General features: G+C 48.2%; 1 protein-coding gene across 9 annotated transcripts in view; it reads right to left on the bottom strand.

Moving 5' to 3' along the window:
- Positions 1-15,396, bottom strand: part of LOC145506080 (liprin-alpha-1-like) — a 117,136-nt gene that overhangs the window by 8,230 nt on the left and 93,510 nt on the right. For 3 of the 9 annotated variants that reach the window (XM_081489829.1, XM_081489851.1, XM_081489868.1), the window contains 5 exons: positions 15,074-15,215; positions 14,011-14,034; positions 12,828-12,921; positions 2,935-3,036; positions 2,300-2,464 (listed from right to left, as the gene is read on the bottom strand). In XM_081489829.1, the coding sequence (XP_081345955.1) occupies positions 2,300-2,464; positions 2,935-3,036; positions 12,828-12,833 (273 nt within the window). In that variant the 5' untranslated portion in view covers positions 12,834-12,921; positions 14,011-14,034; positions 15,074-15,215. Of the gene's footprint in view, positions 1-2,299; positions 2,465-2,934; positions 3,037-3,937; positions 4,346-12,827; positions 12,922-14,010; positions 14,151-15,073; positions 15,216-15,396 lie in introns of those variants that run through there. The other 6 variants (XM_081489812.1, XM_081489793.1, XM_081489801.1 and 3 more) reach the window with 3 other exon arrangements.

Raw genomic sequence — 15,396 nt, 5'->3', positions numbered from 1 at the left:
TGCTTAAAATTCTCTAAGCCAGGCTTCAGCGATACGTGAACCGTGAACTTCCAGATGTTCAAGCTGATTTTAGAAAAGGCAGAGGAACCAGAGATCAAATTGCCAATATCTGCTGGATCATCGAAAAAGCAAGAGAGTTCCAGAAAAACATCAATTTCTGCTTTATGGACTATGCCAAACAAAGCCTTTGACTGTGTGGATCACAATCACCTGTGGAAAATTCTGAAAGAGATGGGAATACCAGACCATCTGACCTGTCTCTTGGGAAACCTGTACGCAGGTCAGGAAGCAACAGTTAGAACTGGACATGGAACAACAGACTGGTTCCAAATAGGAAAAGGAGGACGTCAAGTCTGTGTCCTTGTCACCCTGCTTATTTAACTTATATGCCGAGTACATCATGAGAAACGCTGGGCTGGAAGAAACACAAGCTGGAATCGAGACTGCCGGGAGAAACATCAATAACCTCAGATATGCAGATGACACCACCCTTACGGCAGAAAGTGGAAAAGAACTAAAGAGCCTCTTGATGAAAGTGAAAGAGGAGAGTGAAAAAGTTGGCTTAAAGCTCAACGTTCAGAAAACTAAGATCATGGCATCCGGTCCCATCACTTCATGGGAAATAGATGGGGAAACTGTGGAAACAGTGTCAGACTTTATGTTTTTGGGCCCCAAAATCACTGCTGATCGTGATTGTAGCCATGAAATTGAAAGACGCTTACTCCTTGGAAGGAAGGTTATGGCCAACTTAGATGGCATATTTAAAGGCAGAGACACTACTTTGCCAACAAAAGTCCGTCTAGTCAAGGCTATGGTTTTTCCAGTGGTCATGTATGGATGTGAGAGTCGGACGGTGAAGAAAGCTGAGTGCCGCAGAATTGATGCCTTTGAACTGTGGTGTGGGAGAAGACTCTTGAGAGCCCCTTGAACTGCAAGGAGAGCCAATCAGTTCATCGTAAAGGAGATCTGTCTTGGGTGTTCATTGGAAGGACTGATGTTGAAGCTGAAACTCCAATACTCTGGCCACCTGATGCAAAGAGCTGACTCATTGGAAAAAACCCTGATGCTGGGAAAGATGGAGGATGAGATCAATCGATGGCAATCATCGACTCGATGGACATGGGTTTGGGTGAACTCTGGGAGTTTGTGATGGACAGGGAGGCCTGGTGTGCTGTGACTCATGGGGTCGCAAAGAGTCAGACACGACTGAGTGACTGAACTGAACTGAAAGAAGTAAGTAAAGACAGCAAAACTCCACTTCGAAAAACTCAACTCTAAACTGAAAACAGAATATAAAAAGAAAATTCACGGTGATGCTATCCATCCCGAATACAACCAGGTGATTAGAGTCAGAATTTGTCTTCTACTGGACAAATGGGTACTTAAGAGATTCTGTAGCTCTGAACCACAAGTCTAGTTTACTAGTCATTAAAATAACCCAGGTGGGCAGGTCCTCAATCAGAAAGATAAATAACCTCTGATGTCCACCACTACAGCCTTCATACTTTTTTAAAATGAAAGGATGCAAATTACAAACCCTTAACTGAAATTACACGATGACTGATCAAACTTACCCCGTTACATGTGGCACCTAATCCTTCTTCTAACAAACTCCACCTTTCGCGTGCTACTCATAATCGCTCTCTCAACTCAAATAAAAGGGGCCGAGTCACTGTGTGTTGATGTGTGCATATACCTTAGTGCACTTCTTATTGTATACTCACCCTAATACATGGCTACTGTAATAGAATACCTTTAATGTCTCTCATTGATCTTAACGTTAAGAAAATCTCCTTCTTAACAGCTTTAAATTCTAAGTTTGAGACAACAAAACGTTATCCTAAATTAATTCTATTACCCAGTTTTTAAATGCAAATTGATATACAGAATATAATCAATCTTGAGTCATTTATGCCAACTAATACTTTTTAACTGCGGGCTTCCCAAGTGGCTCAGTGGTAAAGAATTTGCCTGCCAATGAAGAGGGCAGGTTCAATCCCTGGGTCAAGAAGATCCACTGGAGTAGAAGATGGCCACCCAGTCCAGTATTCTAGCCTGAGAAGTCCCATGAAGAGAGGAGCGCGGTGGGCTACAGTCCACAGGGTCGTAAAGACTCGGACATGACTGAGCATGTATGCAGGCAACGCTTTTTAACCATATAAAACTCTGTCTTCTTACAGAAAGAATCTATTTACAAAAATTCAAGAAGCTCAAAAGTCAACTAGTTACATAAATACGTGCAGCATCCACCTAACAAGGCAGCAAGTGTACAAATTCAAGACGGCCAGGTGGCTGGTACCTTCTCGTCCAGGGCCTTGTGGTGCTCGAACAGCGATTTCAGCGCCCTGAGCACCTCCACCTCACTGGTCATGCCGGCTGGGGACTGCGCCTGTTGCTCATCCGCCGTCATCCGGAGGGACGGCATGTACTGGGAAACCAGGCGCTCCAGACGCTCCAGCAGCAGCTGCAGGGCGGGGCCAAAAGAGCACCTTCAACCTCATGCTTGAATTCAGGGCCGATAACTCCTCTCAGCCTCATGCTAAAGCCGAAACCATGCTAAGGCAAGTCGGAATCCTGCCAGTTCAGCCTAAAGTTAGAGTGGACTTCCACAGTGGCCCAGTAGTTAAGACTCCACACTTCTGCAGGGGACATAGGTTTTAATCCCTGGTCAGGGAACTAAGATCCCACACAAAGTGGAGCATGGACAAAAATGTAAGTTAAGAGAACTCCCCCCTCAAATGTACTAAAATTACATTAGCTCTCATCATAAATTTGAAGCAAGGTATGAGAACCCCAAAGTGATCCACCTCGGTCTGCTCAGAGGGAAGATGTGAAAAATAACTTGAAAACAGACAGAGTTTAAAGACAGCAACACGGAGCCCGGTGGTGACCCCCGCAAGGCAAATGTCAACCCGTGACAATCCCCCTACTGACCCCGGTGTTGTTCCTTTCGGCTTTCAGCTCAGCGATTTCTTCTTCTCTTTCAAGAAGCTGCTGCCTGCATGCATTTAGTCCTTTGGTAAGCGTAGCAAAATCCTAGAAAACAGTGAAATGAGTAAGTAACTAAATGCAAACACAAATTAAAAAGAGAGCAAGATGCTGAAGACTGACCCTGCCAAGTCTTTCCAAGATCCACACAAAGGATCTCCTTGCCCCTCCAGAGAAGAGGGGTCTGCTGACCCCAAGACCACACAGACCACCACAACTCAGACCGGCCTGCAGCCTCCACCTCGACCTGACAGGCACGTGGCAGGGGAGAACCCGGAATCCAAGCCTGCCTTCTCAAGACCCAGGGACGTCTGAGAAACTTTCCTAAACATAAATCCAACAACAAAGTGCATAAAGAGATTCTTAAACAACACACAGACAAGTGACCTAGAATCACTGGGGAGAGTGAAGAAAAAAGGAAAGGTCTACAAGGCCACCAGGCTTTGGAGTGTTCCCCTGGGAAAAAGGCTGATGGCACCCCAGGGCCATCCGTTAGCCTGACTCCACTGAAGTCACCCAGTCATTCAGTAAACAGTGCCCAACACTTGCAAGAGGCATGTAGTAGACATGTGAAGCTATGAGGGTGTATGTTATACACGTAAGCAGTAGGTACCCGTCATTAAGATACTGGACACACTGTCCTGTGCTTTGTAAGATGAGAGACGTTAAGAGGCTTAGCATTTCTGCTTCAAGGACGGACTCTCTAGCTCGATCCACATGCCCCAGAGACTCATCCAGCCAGTGTTTCCCTTCTTGTGGGGCCTCCGCCCATCCTCCAAGCAGCACCTGCACAACCTCTTACAAGGTAAACCTGCTGGGGTCGATCCTGCCCACTAAGGCCGAAATGCCCTGGCCGGCAGGGCCCACAACCGTGCTAACAAGAAACACGACCCCAGTGCTTCACCGCGTGAGGGCCGATCCGACGAGCCCAGCCTCCATCTGCTCTCACCTCAAGCAGCTCTGCATCCAGGACTTGGGCCGCGTCCAAATTCTTCCTCGTCTTGGCCTTTGCCTTGGGGTAGCAGCACTGAAAAAGCGCCCAGACGCGGGCCTTTCTGCGACCCATCCTCACGGATGGGGGCAGCCCCCCACTCGGGGGCAACTGCTGGTTCACTACCAGATACCTGAGCACCGGAGCTATCACCACCACTATTCACACTACGACCATGGCTATTCACACCATGAACATCACTCTCACACACCCCACTCTCACACCCCACTCTCACACCCTCCTCTCACACCCCGCTCTCACACACACTACTCTCACACACACAGCTCTCACACTATGACCACCGCTCTCACACTATGTCCACCAGCACCGGTGTCTCAAGAAGAAATGGCACGAAGGCTCTGCCTCCAGCACGTCTCCCAGGAGCCCGGAACCCGGAACCCACTCAGTCACAAGGGGCTCCGTGGTAACAGGGGGGCTGGGCTCAGGCCCACCATCAAGGGCGCCGAGAAGGGGGAGGGGCTGCCAAAAAGACGGCAGGTGAGTGTGGGGTGCGGGAGAAGGAAGGCCGTGCCCACAGCTCAGGCCCACCGTCAAACATGACCCTGCAAGGTACTGGTTCACAGTTGAACCGAACAGTATGAACTGCTTCAGAAACCACCACCACTAGGAATGAGCATGTCTTCTAAGTGGACTTCTGCCCCTCCACCCCCTAAACAAGCCTCCAGTGAGGCTAGTGAAAGGGCACCCCTGAACTCAAGGGCGTCCCCAGAACCCACCCAGCTGAGGAGGACTCACCACACTAGCTGCCCCTCACTCTCACCCTGAGCTCGGTCCTCCCTGACTGACTCTCTCAATCGAGCTCAGCAAGGGCTTGACCAACCTCGCTCCAGGCACTTAACATGAACCCACAGTGGGTACAGGGGTTCACTCAACCTGTTGCGAACTCGCTCTCTTAACTTCAACCCTGGGCGGCCAGACAACTCTGCCCCGTGGGGGCTGCACGGTGGAGGTTCAGGGGTGTCCCTGCCTCGAGCCCCGACAGCCAGCGCCTCCCAGACCCCCCTAGGTGCTGCCCCTCCCTCCGCCCCCGAGTCCCCCACCCCCTCTCCCGGCTCCACTCCCACCCTCGCGGCTCTCCACTCACTGGGGCACAGGCCACACTGCTCCTGGCTCAGCCGGGACCTCTGCTGTCACTTGAGGACCTCAGTCCTGAGGGTGCTTGGGGTTCTATATCCACCCATCTCAGCCATTACAGACTCCGGGAGAGACACAGGACAGTTTGGGGTCCCGCCCGCAGTTCACCCGGAACACATTCTGTTTTTTTGGCTTTATCTACTGGAGTTTTCTGAGATGTCTTTTGAAAACCTCAACTGTTGCTTTCAGAAAGACTGTAAAATCACTGTACTCAAATTTAAGAATAAAATCTTCATTTTCAACCTTAACGTGAAACTGGAGGGAAGACTAAAAGCAGTCATTTTTTTCAAACTGAAAAAGTAAACTCGCATGTGACCACGTCACAGAATACACGTCACCGAACCCCTTCCCCCTCAGCCTTCACCTCCACCACCAGCCGGTCATCACGAGGCCTGCCCTGGGCCAGCAGGGGCAGAGGAAGAGGGGAGACCGGCAGGGGCAGAGGAAGAGGGGAGACCGGCAGGGGCTGAGGAAGAGGGGAGACCGGCTGCTCTGCCCCCAGGCCGAGTGGGCTGCTTGCTCTACCTCCTTCCCAAGTTCAAGTGGCACTGAAACAGCCCGGCAACCTGGGGATTCTGATCAGAAACACAACCGTGGGTACTAAGCAAGGACTCCTGGTTCATGTTTTCCCTGGTATCAAATAAAGATGATCAGTAGAATTACTGTGACTTTTACATGTGGCTTCAGATGAGAGAAGGCACCCAGGGCTTCCCCACTTCCAGTTACAGACACAAGCAGCCTGTAGGTCAGCCTGCCAAAAGCTAGAAAAGCTAAATACATTTGAAAAGAGGTCCTTAGGCAGCCACAATCCAAGATTTCAAACAAAAGGGAAGCCCAGGGAGGGAGCCAGAGGCTGAGAGGGCTGCTCCTTCCCTTGGGGCATTTGAACAAAGCTGACTCTGGGAAGAAAAGGCAGGCAAAAAGTCAAGCAGAGGGGACTGGCTAACACAGCTCTGGATGGTTCCTTGGGCTGGGAAGACAAAAATTCAAGCACAGGCCTGACAACTCAGTCCGGATGTTAGAGACCAAGCTCCCCAAGAAAAGGGAGGCACAGAAAACGGACCCAACACTCTGCCCAAACCGGCTGAGCGCTGAGTATCAATCACCTCGTGGCGCTCAGGAGACAGACGGTGGGCTTCAGGACCTGCCGAGAAGGAGGGGCCCTGGGAGGGACCCCAGGCTTGCAGACGGAGACGCTGGAGGGCTCCTCCCTGGGGTTGGGGGGGAAAGTGGGTGAAGGCTGCTGAGACTGAGCTTACAAGGAGCCCCCAGTCAAGTCACTCAGGCCCGAGTGAACAGACAGCTCTGTCCCCACTGGAGGTCTGCGTCAGAGGAAACTCTGGAGAAGACAGCATCACTCAGAACCTCTAGGGTTTTCCATACATCATGTCCAACATGCAACCAAAAAAGCAAAAAGGGGTGTAACCACAAACAGGACCAAGAGAAAAAGAACTGAAACAGCTCCACAGGTGTCAGATGTATATCAGCATATCAGAGGTACGCTAGAGGTATCAGATGCAAACTTCACCTGCTCAAAAAGATACTTGACAAAAGGAAAAATTTCTGAGAATCACAACCGATTCTAGAACTTTACAATAACAGTGACTCAATTTAAAAACTCAGTCTCTGGGCTTAACATCAAATTGGACGTAGCTGAAGACAGGATCAGTGAACTGAAGAATGGATCGGTTAAAAATACATATATAAGAGGGCGGAAAGTATAGAATATACTGAAGGAGCCCGTTGTTAAACTACGTTGTTAAAATCTATAAAGGGGGCCCCTCACAGTGGGGAAAAGACAGAAAGGGGAATAAGAAATGTCTACAGGGGTTGAAACTAAAGAGCCTCTTAATGAAAGTGAAAGAGGAGAGTGAAAAAGCTGGCATAACACTCAACATTCAAAAAAGGAAGATCACGGCATCCGGCCCCATCACTTCATGGCAAATAAATGGGGAAACAATGGAAACAGCGACAGACTTTATTTTCTTGGGCTCCAAAATTAAGGCAGATGGTGAAATTAAAAGACGCTTGCTCCTTGGAAGGAAAGCTATGACAACCCTAGACAGCATATTAAAAAGCAGAGACGTTACTTTGCCGACAAAGGTTCATTTAGTCAAAGCTATGTTTTTTCAGGTAGTCATGTATGGACTTGAGAGTTGGCCCATGAAGAAGGCTGAACGCCGAAGAATCGATGCTTCTGAACTGTGGTGTTGGAGAAGACTCTTGACAGCCCCGTGGACTGCAAGGAGATGCAACCAGTCAATCCTAAAGCAAATCGGTCCTGAATATTCACTGGAAAGACTGATGTTGAAGCTCCAATACTTTGGCCACCTGATGCGAAGAACTGACTCATTGGAAAAGAACCTGATGCTGGGGAAGACTGAAGGCAGGAGGAGATGGAGACGACAGAGGATGAGATGGTTGGACGACATCACTGACTCGATGGACATGAGCTTGAGCAAGCTCCGGGAGTGGTGATGGACAGAGAAGCCTGGCATGCTGCAGCCCATGGGGTCACAACGGGTCAGACACTGAGCGACTGAACTGACGGACAGGGACAGTGGCAAGAGTTGGATCAAGAATCAGACCATTGACTCAAAAATGCAAACCGCACATTGGTTTCAGCAGCTCTGCGGGTGCCTAAGGCAAGAAGAAAATGTTCAAGCGCTCAGAGGCTTTTAATGGCACAGCAAGACTGAGAGCTGACTTCAAGAACAAGGAAGTCAGAAGATGATGGACTGGCATCTGTAAAATGCTGAAAAACAAATAACCACCAACCTGGAATTCTATACCCAACAAAAACACGTTTCGAAAGTGAAAGCAAAATAAAGACTTTTAGGGCAAATGGAAATGAGACAACTCATCAGCCACAGACGTGAACTAAAAAAACATGAAGGCAGTTCTTTGGGAAAAGGAAAAGTAGTCTCTGACGGAAACAGACAAAACAAGTAAAGACCAACAATGAGGTAACTCTGAGGGTAAATATTAACTCTACAAAACAATGATGATCATGCCAAAAATGTATCTAAAATTTTCAAGTATAACAGTGACAAGGAGGAAACAATCGTGTCAGGGAGGCAGTAAAAGTACTAAGTTAGACTTAAATGTGAAACACACGCTGTATCTGCCAATGTACGCCCAACAACCTGACAGAGGAGTACAGAACTAGAGAAACACTTCATACTTCTAAAAGAAGGCAAGAGAAAAAGAACACAGAATAGGTGGGACAAACAGTAACATGGTATCTACACACTGAAATATCAAAATAATAAATAGAGCAAATACTCTCATTAACAGGTACAGTGTCAAACTGATTATAATTAAACCTATACACTATTCACAGAGGTACATGTTAAGATAGAAGATCTTTTAGACAGGTGAAAGTAAAAGATACCCAGGCAAACAAGGACAGAAAACTCATGTGGCAATATCACTGTCAAACAGTGCCTAAATTAAGAAGCATTACTAGCGATAAAAAGGAGCATCTCATACTGATACAAGTTCAGTCTAGCAAGAAGATGAGGATTCTAAATTTGAATGTACCTAATAACATAACCTCAAAATATCAATCCATAAAAACTGACAGAAATAGAAAAGGAGTAACAGCCAAGTTCATCATCGCAGTGGGAGACGTTAAAGACACGTCTCTCCTGGAACTGGGCTCCCTGGTGCGGAGTCACCTGCAGCCACGAAGTACCTGAAATGCGGCTGGCTCGACAATGAGACGCGCTGCAAGCATGAAACACACACTGGATTTTCAAGACTCAGCATGAAAAACAGAATGTGAAATATTTCACTAGGCTTTATCATGTTGATCACACACTGAAATGATAATATTTTGGGTGTGTTAAATAAAATATATTACAGGTAATTTCACCGACTTCTACTTTATTCAGCATGGCTACCGGAATCTGAATTATACGAGTGACAAGCCTGCTCTAACTGATACATACGGAACACTGCACTCCCACTGACCCATATTATTTTCAAGAGCCCAAGGAACATAGAACAAAATGAATATATATTGGGCCATTAGGAAAGCTCAAATTATTTCCAAGGACTGAAATAATTCAGGGTATACTTACGGATTGCAATGGGCTGACGGTTTATGTGCCCTCAAGCTTCACCTCGCACGTGGTGATGATACTAGAAGGCAGGGACTCTGGGAGGGGTCAGGTCAGGAGGGAATGGGCTCCCGTGCTGCGAGGACAGAGAGAAGAAGCAGGCAGCCTAGGAGCCAGGAAACAGGCCTCACCAGATGTGGCACCTGCGGGTGATCTTAGGACTTCCCAGCCTCCGGGACTATAAGAAACAACTTTCTGTTGTTTACCAGCTAGTCTATGGTATTTATAACAGTAGCGCAAAATGACTAAGACGGGGCTCTTCATGGAATTAAGTGAGAAATCAAAAAAGGGTCACTAGAAAAACCTCCCCAAACACTGGGAAGTTCAATGACATGCTTCTTGAAGAATTTCTTCAATAAAATTTTAAAAACCACATGAAGATTAGGAAAAACTTTTACATAAAAGATAGTGAAAATCGGGCTTATTCAAACTTGTGGCACGCAGCGAACTGTGTTTAGAGGGTAACTTAAAGCCCGAAACACATATACTGGAAAAGAAGGAAGGCTAAAAATCAACTAAGCCTCTAGCCCAAGAAACCAGAAAAAGAGCAAAGCAAACGAAACACAAGGCAGATGGGGAAAAAAGGAGCAGAAAATAAGGCAACAGAAAGCAAATATGAACATTTTTAAAAACAAAGCCAAAAGTTGGCTCTTTGAAAGGACCGATACAACTCATAAACCCCTAGAGACACTGATTAAGAAAAAGAGACAAAGCACAAATCACCAGTATCAAGGATTTTTGAAAGGGGAGACAACACATCTTGCAGATAGGAAACATACTATAAACCACAGTTCACTTACTAATTGGAGAATCTGCTGGCCTCAATAAATTCCTAGCAGGGGGAATATGCTTTACTTAAATAGACCCAAGAAGACATACAAAATCAGAACATTTTATTTGCATGAAAAAAATTAAATCTGAAATTAAAAGCCTCCCCACAATGAAACCAACTGGTTTTGCCAATCAATTCTTTCCAAAATCTAGGGAAGAAAACAGTAATCTCACAGGAACTCTCGGGGTAAACAAGGAACACTCTGCAACCTTGTTTTAGAAGACTAGCATAACCTTGATACTAAAACCAACAAGGAAGAAGTACAAGAAAGCAAAATTACAGACTCTGAGTATAGATGGAATAATCCTAAATAAAACCCCAACAAATAAAGTCCAACCAAAGGAGAATACATCGAGATCAGGTTGGGGTCGTTTTAGAATCACAAAATTTTTTAAAAGTTAAATCGCCACATTAAAGAAAAATCACCTGTTTCAAAACCTGCAGAAAATAAACTTAACAAAATTTAATGTAATAATCTTAGTTCATGACTAAGAAAAAACTCTTGGTCAACTAACAGAGAAGAATTTATATATTTTGATAAAAATGTCTCCAAAAAAGCTAATATCATATGTGATGGTGAAATACTGAAAGCTTTTCCTCTGATTATGGAAAAGAGACACGGATACTTATTCTCACTACTTCTGTTCACCACTGTACTCTGTACTGGAGATCCCAGTCCGAAAAATAAGGCAAGAAAAAGAAAAGGGTTATCACAGTTGCAAAGGGGAAAGAAAGCACTTATTTGAAGACATAATTATGTATACATAAAAAAATACAATTAGAATTATTTGAAATAAATGGAATTAGGAAGTGAATATAGAAAAGTCAGTTCTATCTCTATCTATGAGGAATTTATAATGCCACTGAAAATATCAAGATATCTAACTAAACATGTGCAAGACATACAGCAAACTATAAACTTCTAAGATAAATTAAAGAAGATCTAAAAAAATGGAGAGCTATATATATTGTGTTCATGGATTCTAGAACAACATTAAAGAGACAAACACACACACACACACACACACACAGATTTAACTGTGTGAGGCGATGCGTATGTTGGGCAATCATTCCATGAGGCCTATGGGCATCAAGTCATCACAAGGTAGACTTGAAATACACACAAACTGTATCTGTCAAGGACTCCTTAGTGAAGCTGGGGGTCTAAAATCAGGGCCTGGCACCTGGTAGCTGGCAGGTGTGGGAATCCGGGTTCACATGCAGGCTGTACACACTCTTAATCACAGGTGAGACCTGAAGCAACCCAGCAAGTCTCTGTTTTTCTTTTTCTGTTTTTCTCTGTTCCCCTTGCCATTTGTGTTTAACAGATTCCCAGGATCGAGTGAGCAGCGCCAAGGCAGCAATCATGTTTCCCCATCTAAGGCGGGAGCATGTAACAACAACAGACTTCCCAACCGCCCGGAGATAAGTGGGGTGTCCCATCACAACAAAAAGCAAAGAAACAAGACATTCCCCGAGACAGAGCTGCCCGACGGCAGTGGAGACTATGGTCCACCAGACTTCCCAAGGGGACCCCCAGGGGCTTGGAGCCCACGCTGGGCCCCTCAGCTTGAGGCCACACTCGCCTTTCCACCATCCTGGGGGTCCTGGCAGAAGAAAGCCAGGCCACAGAAGGGGGATGGTGTGGCCGGCCCGTGGGACTCAGGGCAGGACCGACTTGGGTCTGTGCTGGGCTCCACGTCCAGTCACCACCCTTGGAGTGTACAAAGTTCTTGGGATCATTGTAGGTTTTTGGCAAAAACCAATGGAGCCAAAGTCACTTAGGATGGTTTTTAAGGAAAAAACCTCACTGAGGATTCACTTGGTGCCAGCCTCGGCCCCTAGCGAGATGCAGACTCCTGGTCATCCATGGCTGTGCCCGCAGCCCACCAGGGCAAGGGGAGGCTCCCGGACACCGGCTGCCACGTGGGGTTCTTCCCCCACTTTGAGTGAAGGGCTGCACCCCCTGGATGGACCCGGCTCACCCCTCCACCTCTGATGCTGAGACCCCGAGCCTCCCACGACCAGAGGTTCCAGCCTCTCCCAGGGCCTCCGTGTCACTGCACAGGCCTTGTCCATGCGGCCCCAGCAGGCAGGGTGAGTCCTGTGTGGAGCCTCCCAGCTCGTTGGCCTCGTTCCCCACATCAGGGCCGTGCAAGAGCACCGCGTGTCCACTGAACGAGTGGATGAGGACCCCTAATGATGGTGATGATGACAAGGAGGAGGAGGTGAAGGGGGCTGAGACCCAAGTGGCAGTCCCTGATTCAGGCATCTCATCTGTGCATATTCATTCCTTTAACCTTATGACAAGATCGTGGCGGGGGGCGGGGGGGCAGGGGTCGCGGGTCCTGCCACTGTTTTCACCTTGGAGCCAGCAAGTTCACTCTCGGTGTCCAGGGGCGGCTGCAGCCACTGGCCACACACTGGACAGCTTTAACACAAATTCATTCTCCCCCAGTTCTGGAGTTAGAAACCTGTGACCAAGGTGTGGGCAGGGCTGAGCTCCCTCCAGAGGCTCCAGGGGAGTCCCCCTGGCCTGCTCCAGCCCTTGGGGAACCCCAGGCCTCCCTGGGCTTGTGGCCACATCACCCCGACCTCTGCATACATCTGCACAAACCTTCTCCCCTAGGTGGCTCTGTGCTTCAGATCACCCCCTCTTCTCTTCCAAGGACACCCTTCATTGGATTTAGGATCCACATGCATCCCGGGTGATCTGGTACAGAGGTCAGTAACTTACTTCCATCTGCCGAGACCTTTCATCGGAATAAGGTCACCTTTACCGGCTGCAGAAGGATGGACAGCTTTCGGGGCCACCATTCAGCCCACCATACCTGTCAGGACACACACAGAGACCCTGGGGTCACTCTGCCGACACCTCAGGACACACACAGAGACCCTGGGGTCACTCTGCCGACACCTCAGGACACACACAGAGACCCTGGGGTCACTCTGCCGACACCTCAGGACACACACAGAGACCCTGGGGTCACTCTGCCGACACCTCAGGACACACACATACAGACCCTGGGGTCACTCTGCCGACACCTCAGGACACACACATACAGACCCTGGGGTCACTCTGCCGACACCTCAGGACACACACAGAGACCCTGGGGTCACTCTGCCGACACCTCAGGACACACACATACAGACCCTGGGGTCACTCTGCCGACACCTCAGGACACACACAGAGACCCTGGGGTCACTCTGCCGACACCTCAGGACACACACAGAGACCCTGGGGTCACTCTGCCGACACCTCAGGACACACACACAGACCCTGGGGTCACTCTGCCGACACCTCAGGACACACACACAGACCCTGGGGTCACTCTGCCGACACCTCAGGACACACACACAGACCCTGGGGTCACTCTGCCGACACCTCAGGACACACACACAGACCCTGGGGTCACTCTGCCGACACCTCAGGACACACACAGAGACCCTGGGGTCACTCTGCCGACACCTCAGGACACACACATACAGACCCTGGGGTCACTCTGCTGACCCCCAGGCTGCTCTCCCAGGAGACGCATCTCCAGGCTGTAGTCTAGCTGGTGGCGTCTTCTGTTCAGTAGAAATGTGCCGCAGACCACTCTTCCACTGAAATCTTAGCCGGATGCTTTTGCATCTCTAGCTTAGTTTGCTTTCTGAGTATAAAAGACCATGGTTTTAAAAGCCTCAAGTCATTGAGCCCGATCTCCTTGTCTGAATGGAATTGAATGTTTCACTAATAAAACAACTGGATGGAAAATGCAGTGTGCAGACCCCACAGTCAAGAAGATATTGTCTGTAAGGGGGTTTCACATTTCCAGGGAACTCCGACAACATTGTTCTGCATGTGGTTTAAAACGGAAACAAACTATTGAAACTCAAGAGATGCATTAGCAGAGAGAAACAAAGAAAAAGCTTCTTACCAGGTTCAGCTGTGGATCGAGGTTCTGTTCCCCACATGAGAAAAAAAGACATCAAAACAGAGCATTCGAGTCAGTTTCCGTTCATACGAAACCTGCCCATCCTTTCCTGTGGCCTTGTCTAGGACATGTCTGCAGAAACACTGGAGATAAGCCCCATCGCAAAAGAGAGAGGGACGGTAGATCAATTTACATTCCCATAAATAAACTAAGACTCCCTTAACAGCTCACACTAGCAAGGTTTTCAATTGCAGTTCATAGAAGGCTCAGAGCCTCCTAGGATGACTGGCCCAACTTTGAATTCAAATGTGGATGTGTGATTTTTGCGGAAGAAGAAAACAAAACTTCAGTCAGGGCTTGTGAGGGCCCATAGCCAGCAGGATGGCTTTCATGTGCTGGAGCCCATGTCCCCTCACTCTGAGACCACAAATCTACACACCTCACACCACTGTCCATAAACAGATAAACAACCAGGTTTCCTGTACAGCACAGGGTCCTCTACTCCATACTCTGTAGTGACCTGTATGGAGCAAGACTCCAAAAAAGGATGGATTCATGTATGCTGTGCTTAGTCACTCAGTCGTGTCCGACTCTTTGCGACCCCATGGACTGTAGCCTGCCAGGCTCCTCTGTCCTTGGGATTCTCCAGGCAAGTGTACTGGAGTGGGTAGCCTACCCCTTCTCCAGGGGATCTTCCCAACCCAGGAATCAAACTGAGGTCTGCTGCATGGCAGGCAAATTCTTTGCCACCTGAGCCACCAGGGAAGCTTGGATGCATGTAGATGTATAGCTAAATCACTTTGCTGTACACTTGAAACTAACTCAATATTGTTAATAAAAATAAAAATTAAAAAATATCTAGAGGGTTGGGATGGGGTGGGAAGTTCAAGAGGGAGGAAGAAAAAAATAGTTAAAAATAATAAAATGCCAAAAAAAAAAGGAAACAAAGAAGAAATCCATGCATCTTAGTGACTGAACCCTTCCTGGTTCTCCTGGGCAGAGACAGGGCCTGGTCAGCCCCGGGGTGGTGCTGTGGGCAGCACTGTGAGGGGGCCCCTCTCCTTACTTTTCTGCAAGATCCAGAAGTCCGGTGAGTCCTGGATCTCGCTGCCTTGCCGGAACCAGCAGACCTACAGCGGGGGCGTGCCGCGCACACGGCACTCCAGCATGACCACCTGGCCCTCAGACGCACGGATGTTCTGCAGCTCCTGAAACACCGGGACACACCCATCAGGTCTGGGCTCACACAGCCACACGACACGGTCTCATGACACAGAGGAACACTTCCTAAGCTCAGAGGAGCACTTACGGGGTGGGCACCGTGCACACGAACCCCTCCTCAGGTCAGGAGAGCACTGGATCCCAGGTGATGAAGTGAGGGAGGTCCCG

The sequence above is a fragment of the Giraffa tippelskirchi genome, chromosome 1 (genome assembly GCF_054371585.1).
Source record: "Giraffa tippelskirchi isolate mGirTip1 chromosome 1, T2T-mGirTip1v1.2.pri, whole genome shotgun sequence".
Classification (NCBI taxonomy): domain Eukaryota; kingdom Metazoa; phylum Chordata; class Mammalia; order Artiodactyla; family Giraffidae; genus Giraffa; species Giraffa tippelskirchi.
This window is presented reverse-complemented; position numbering and strand designations above follow the sequence as displayed.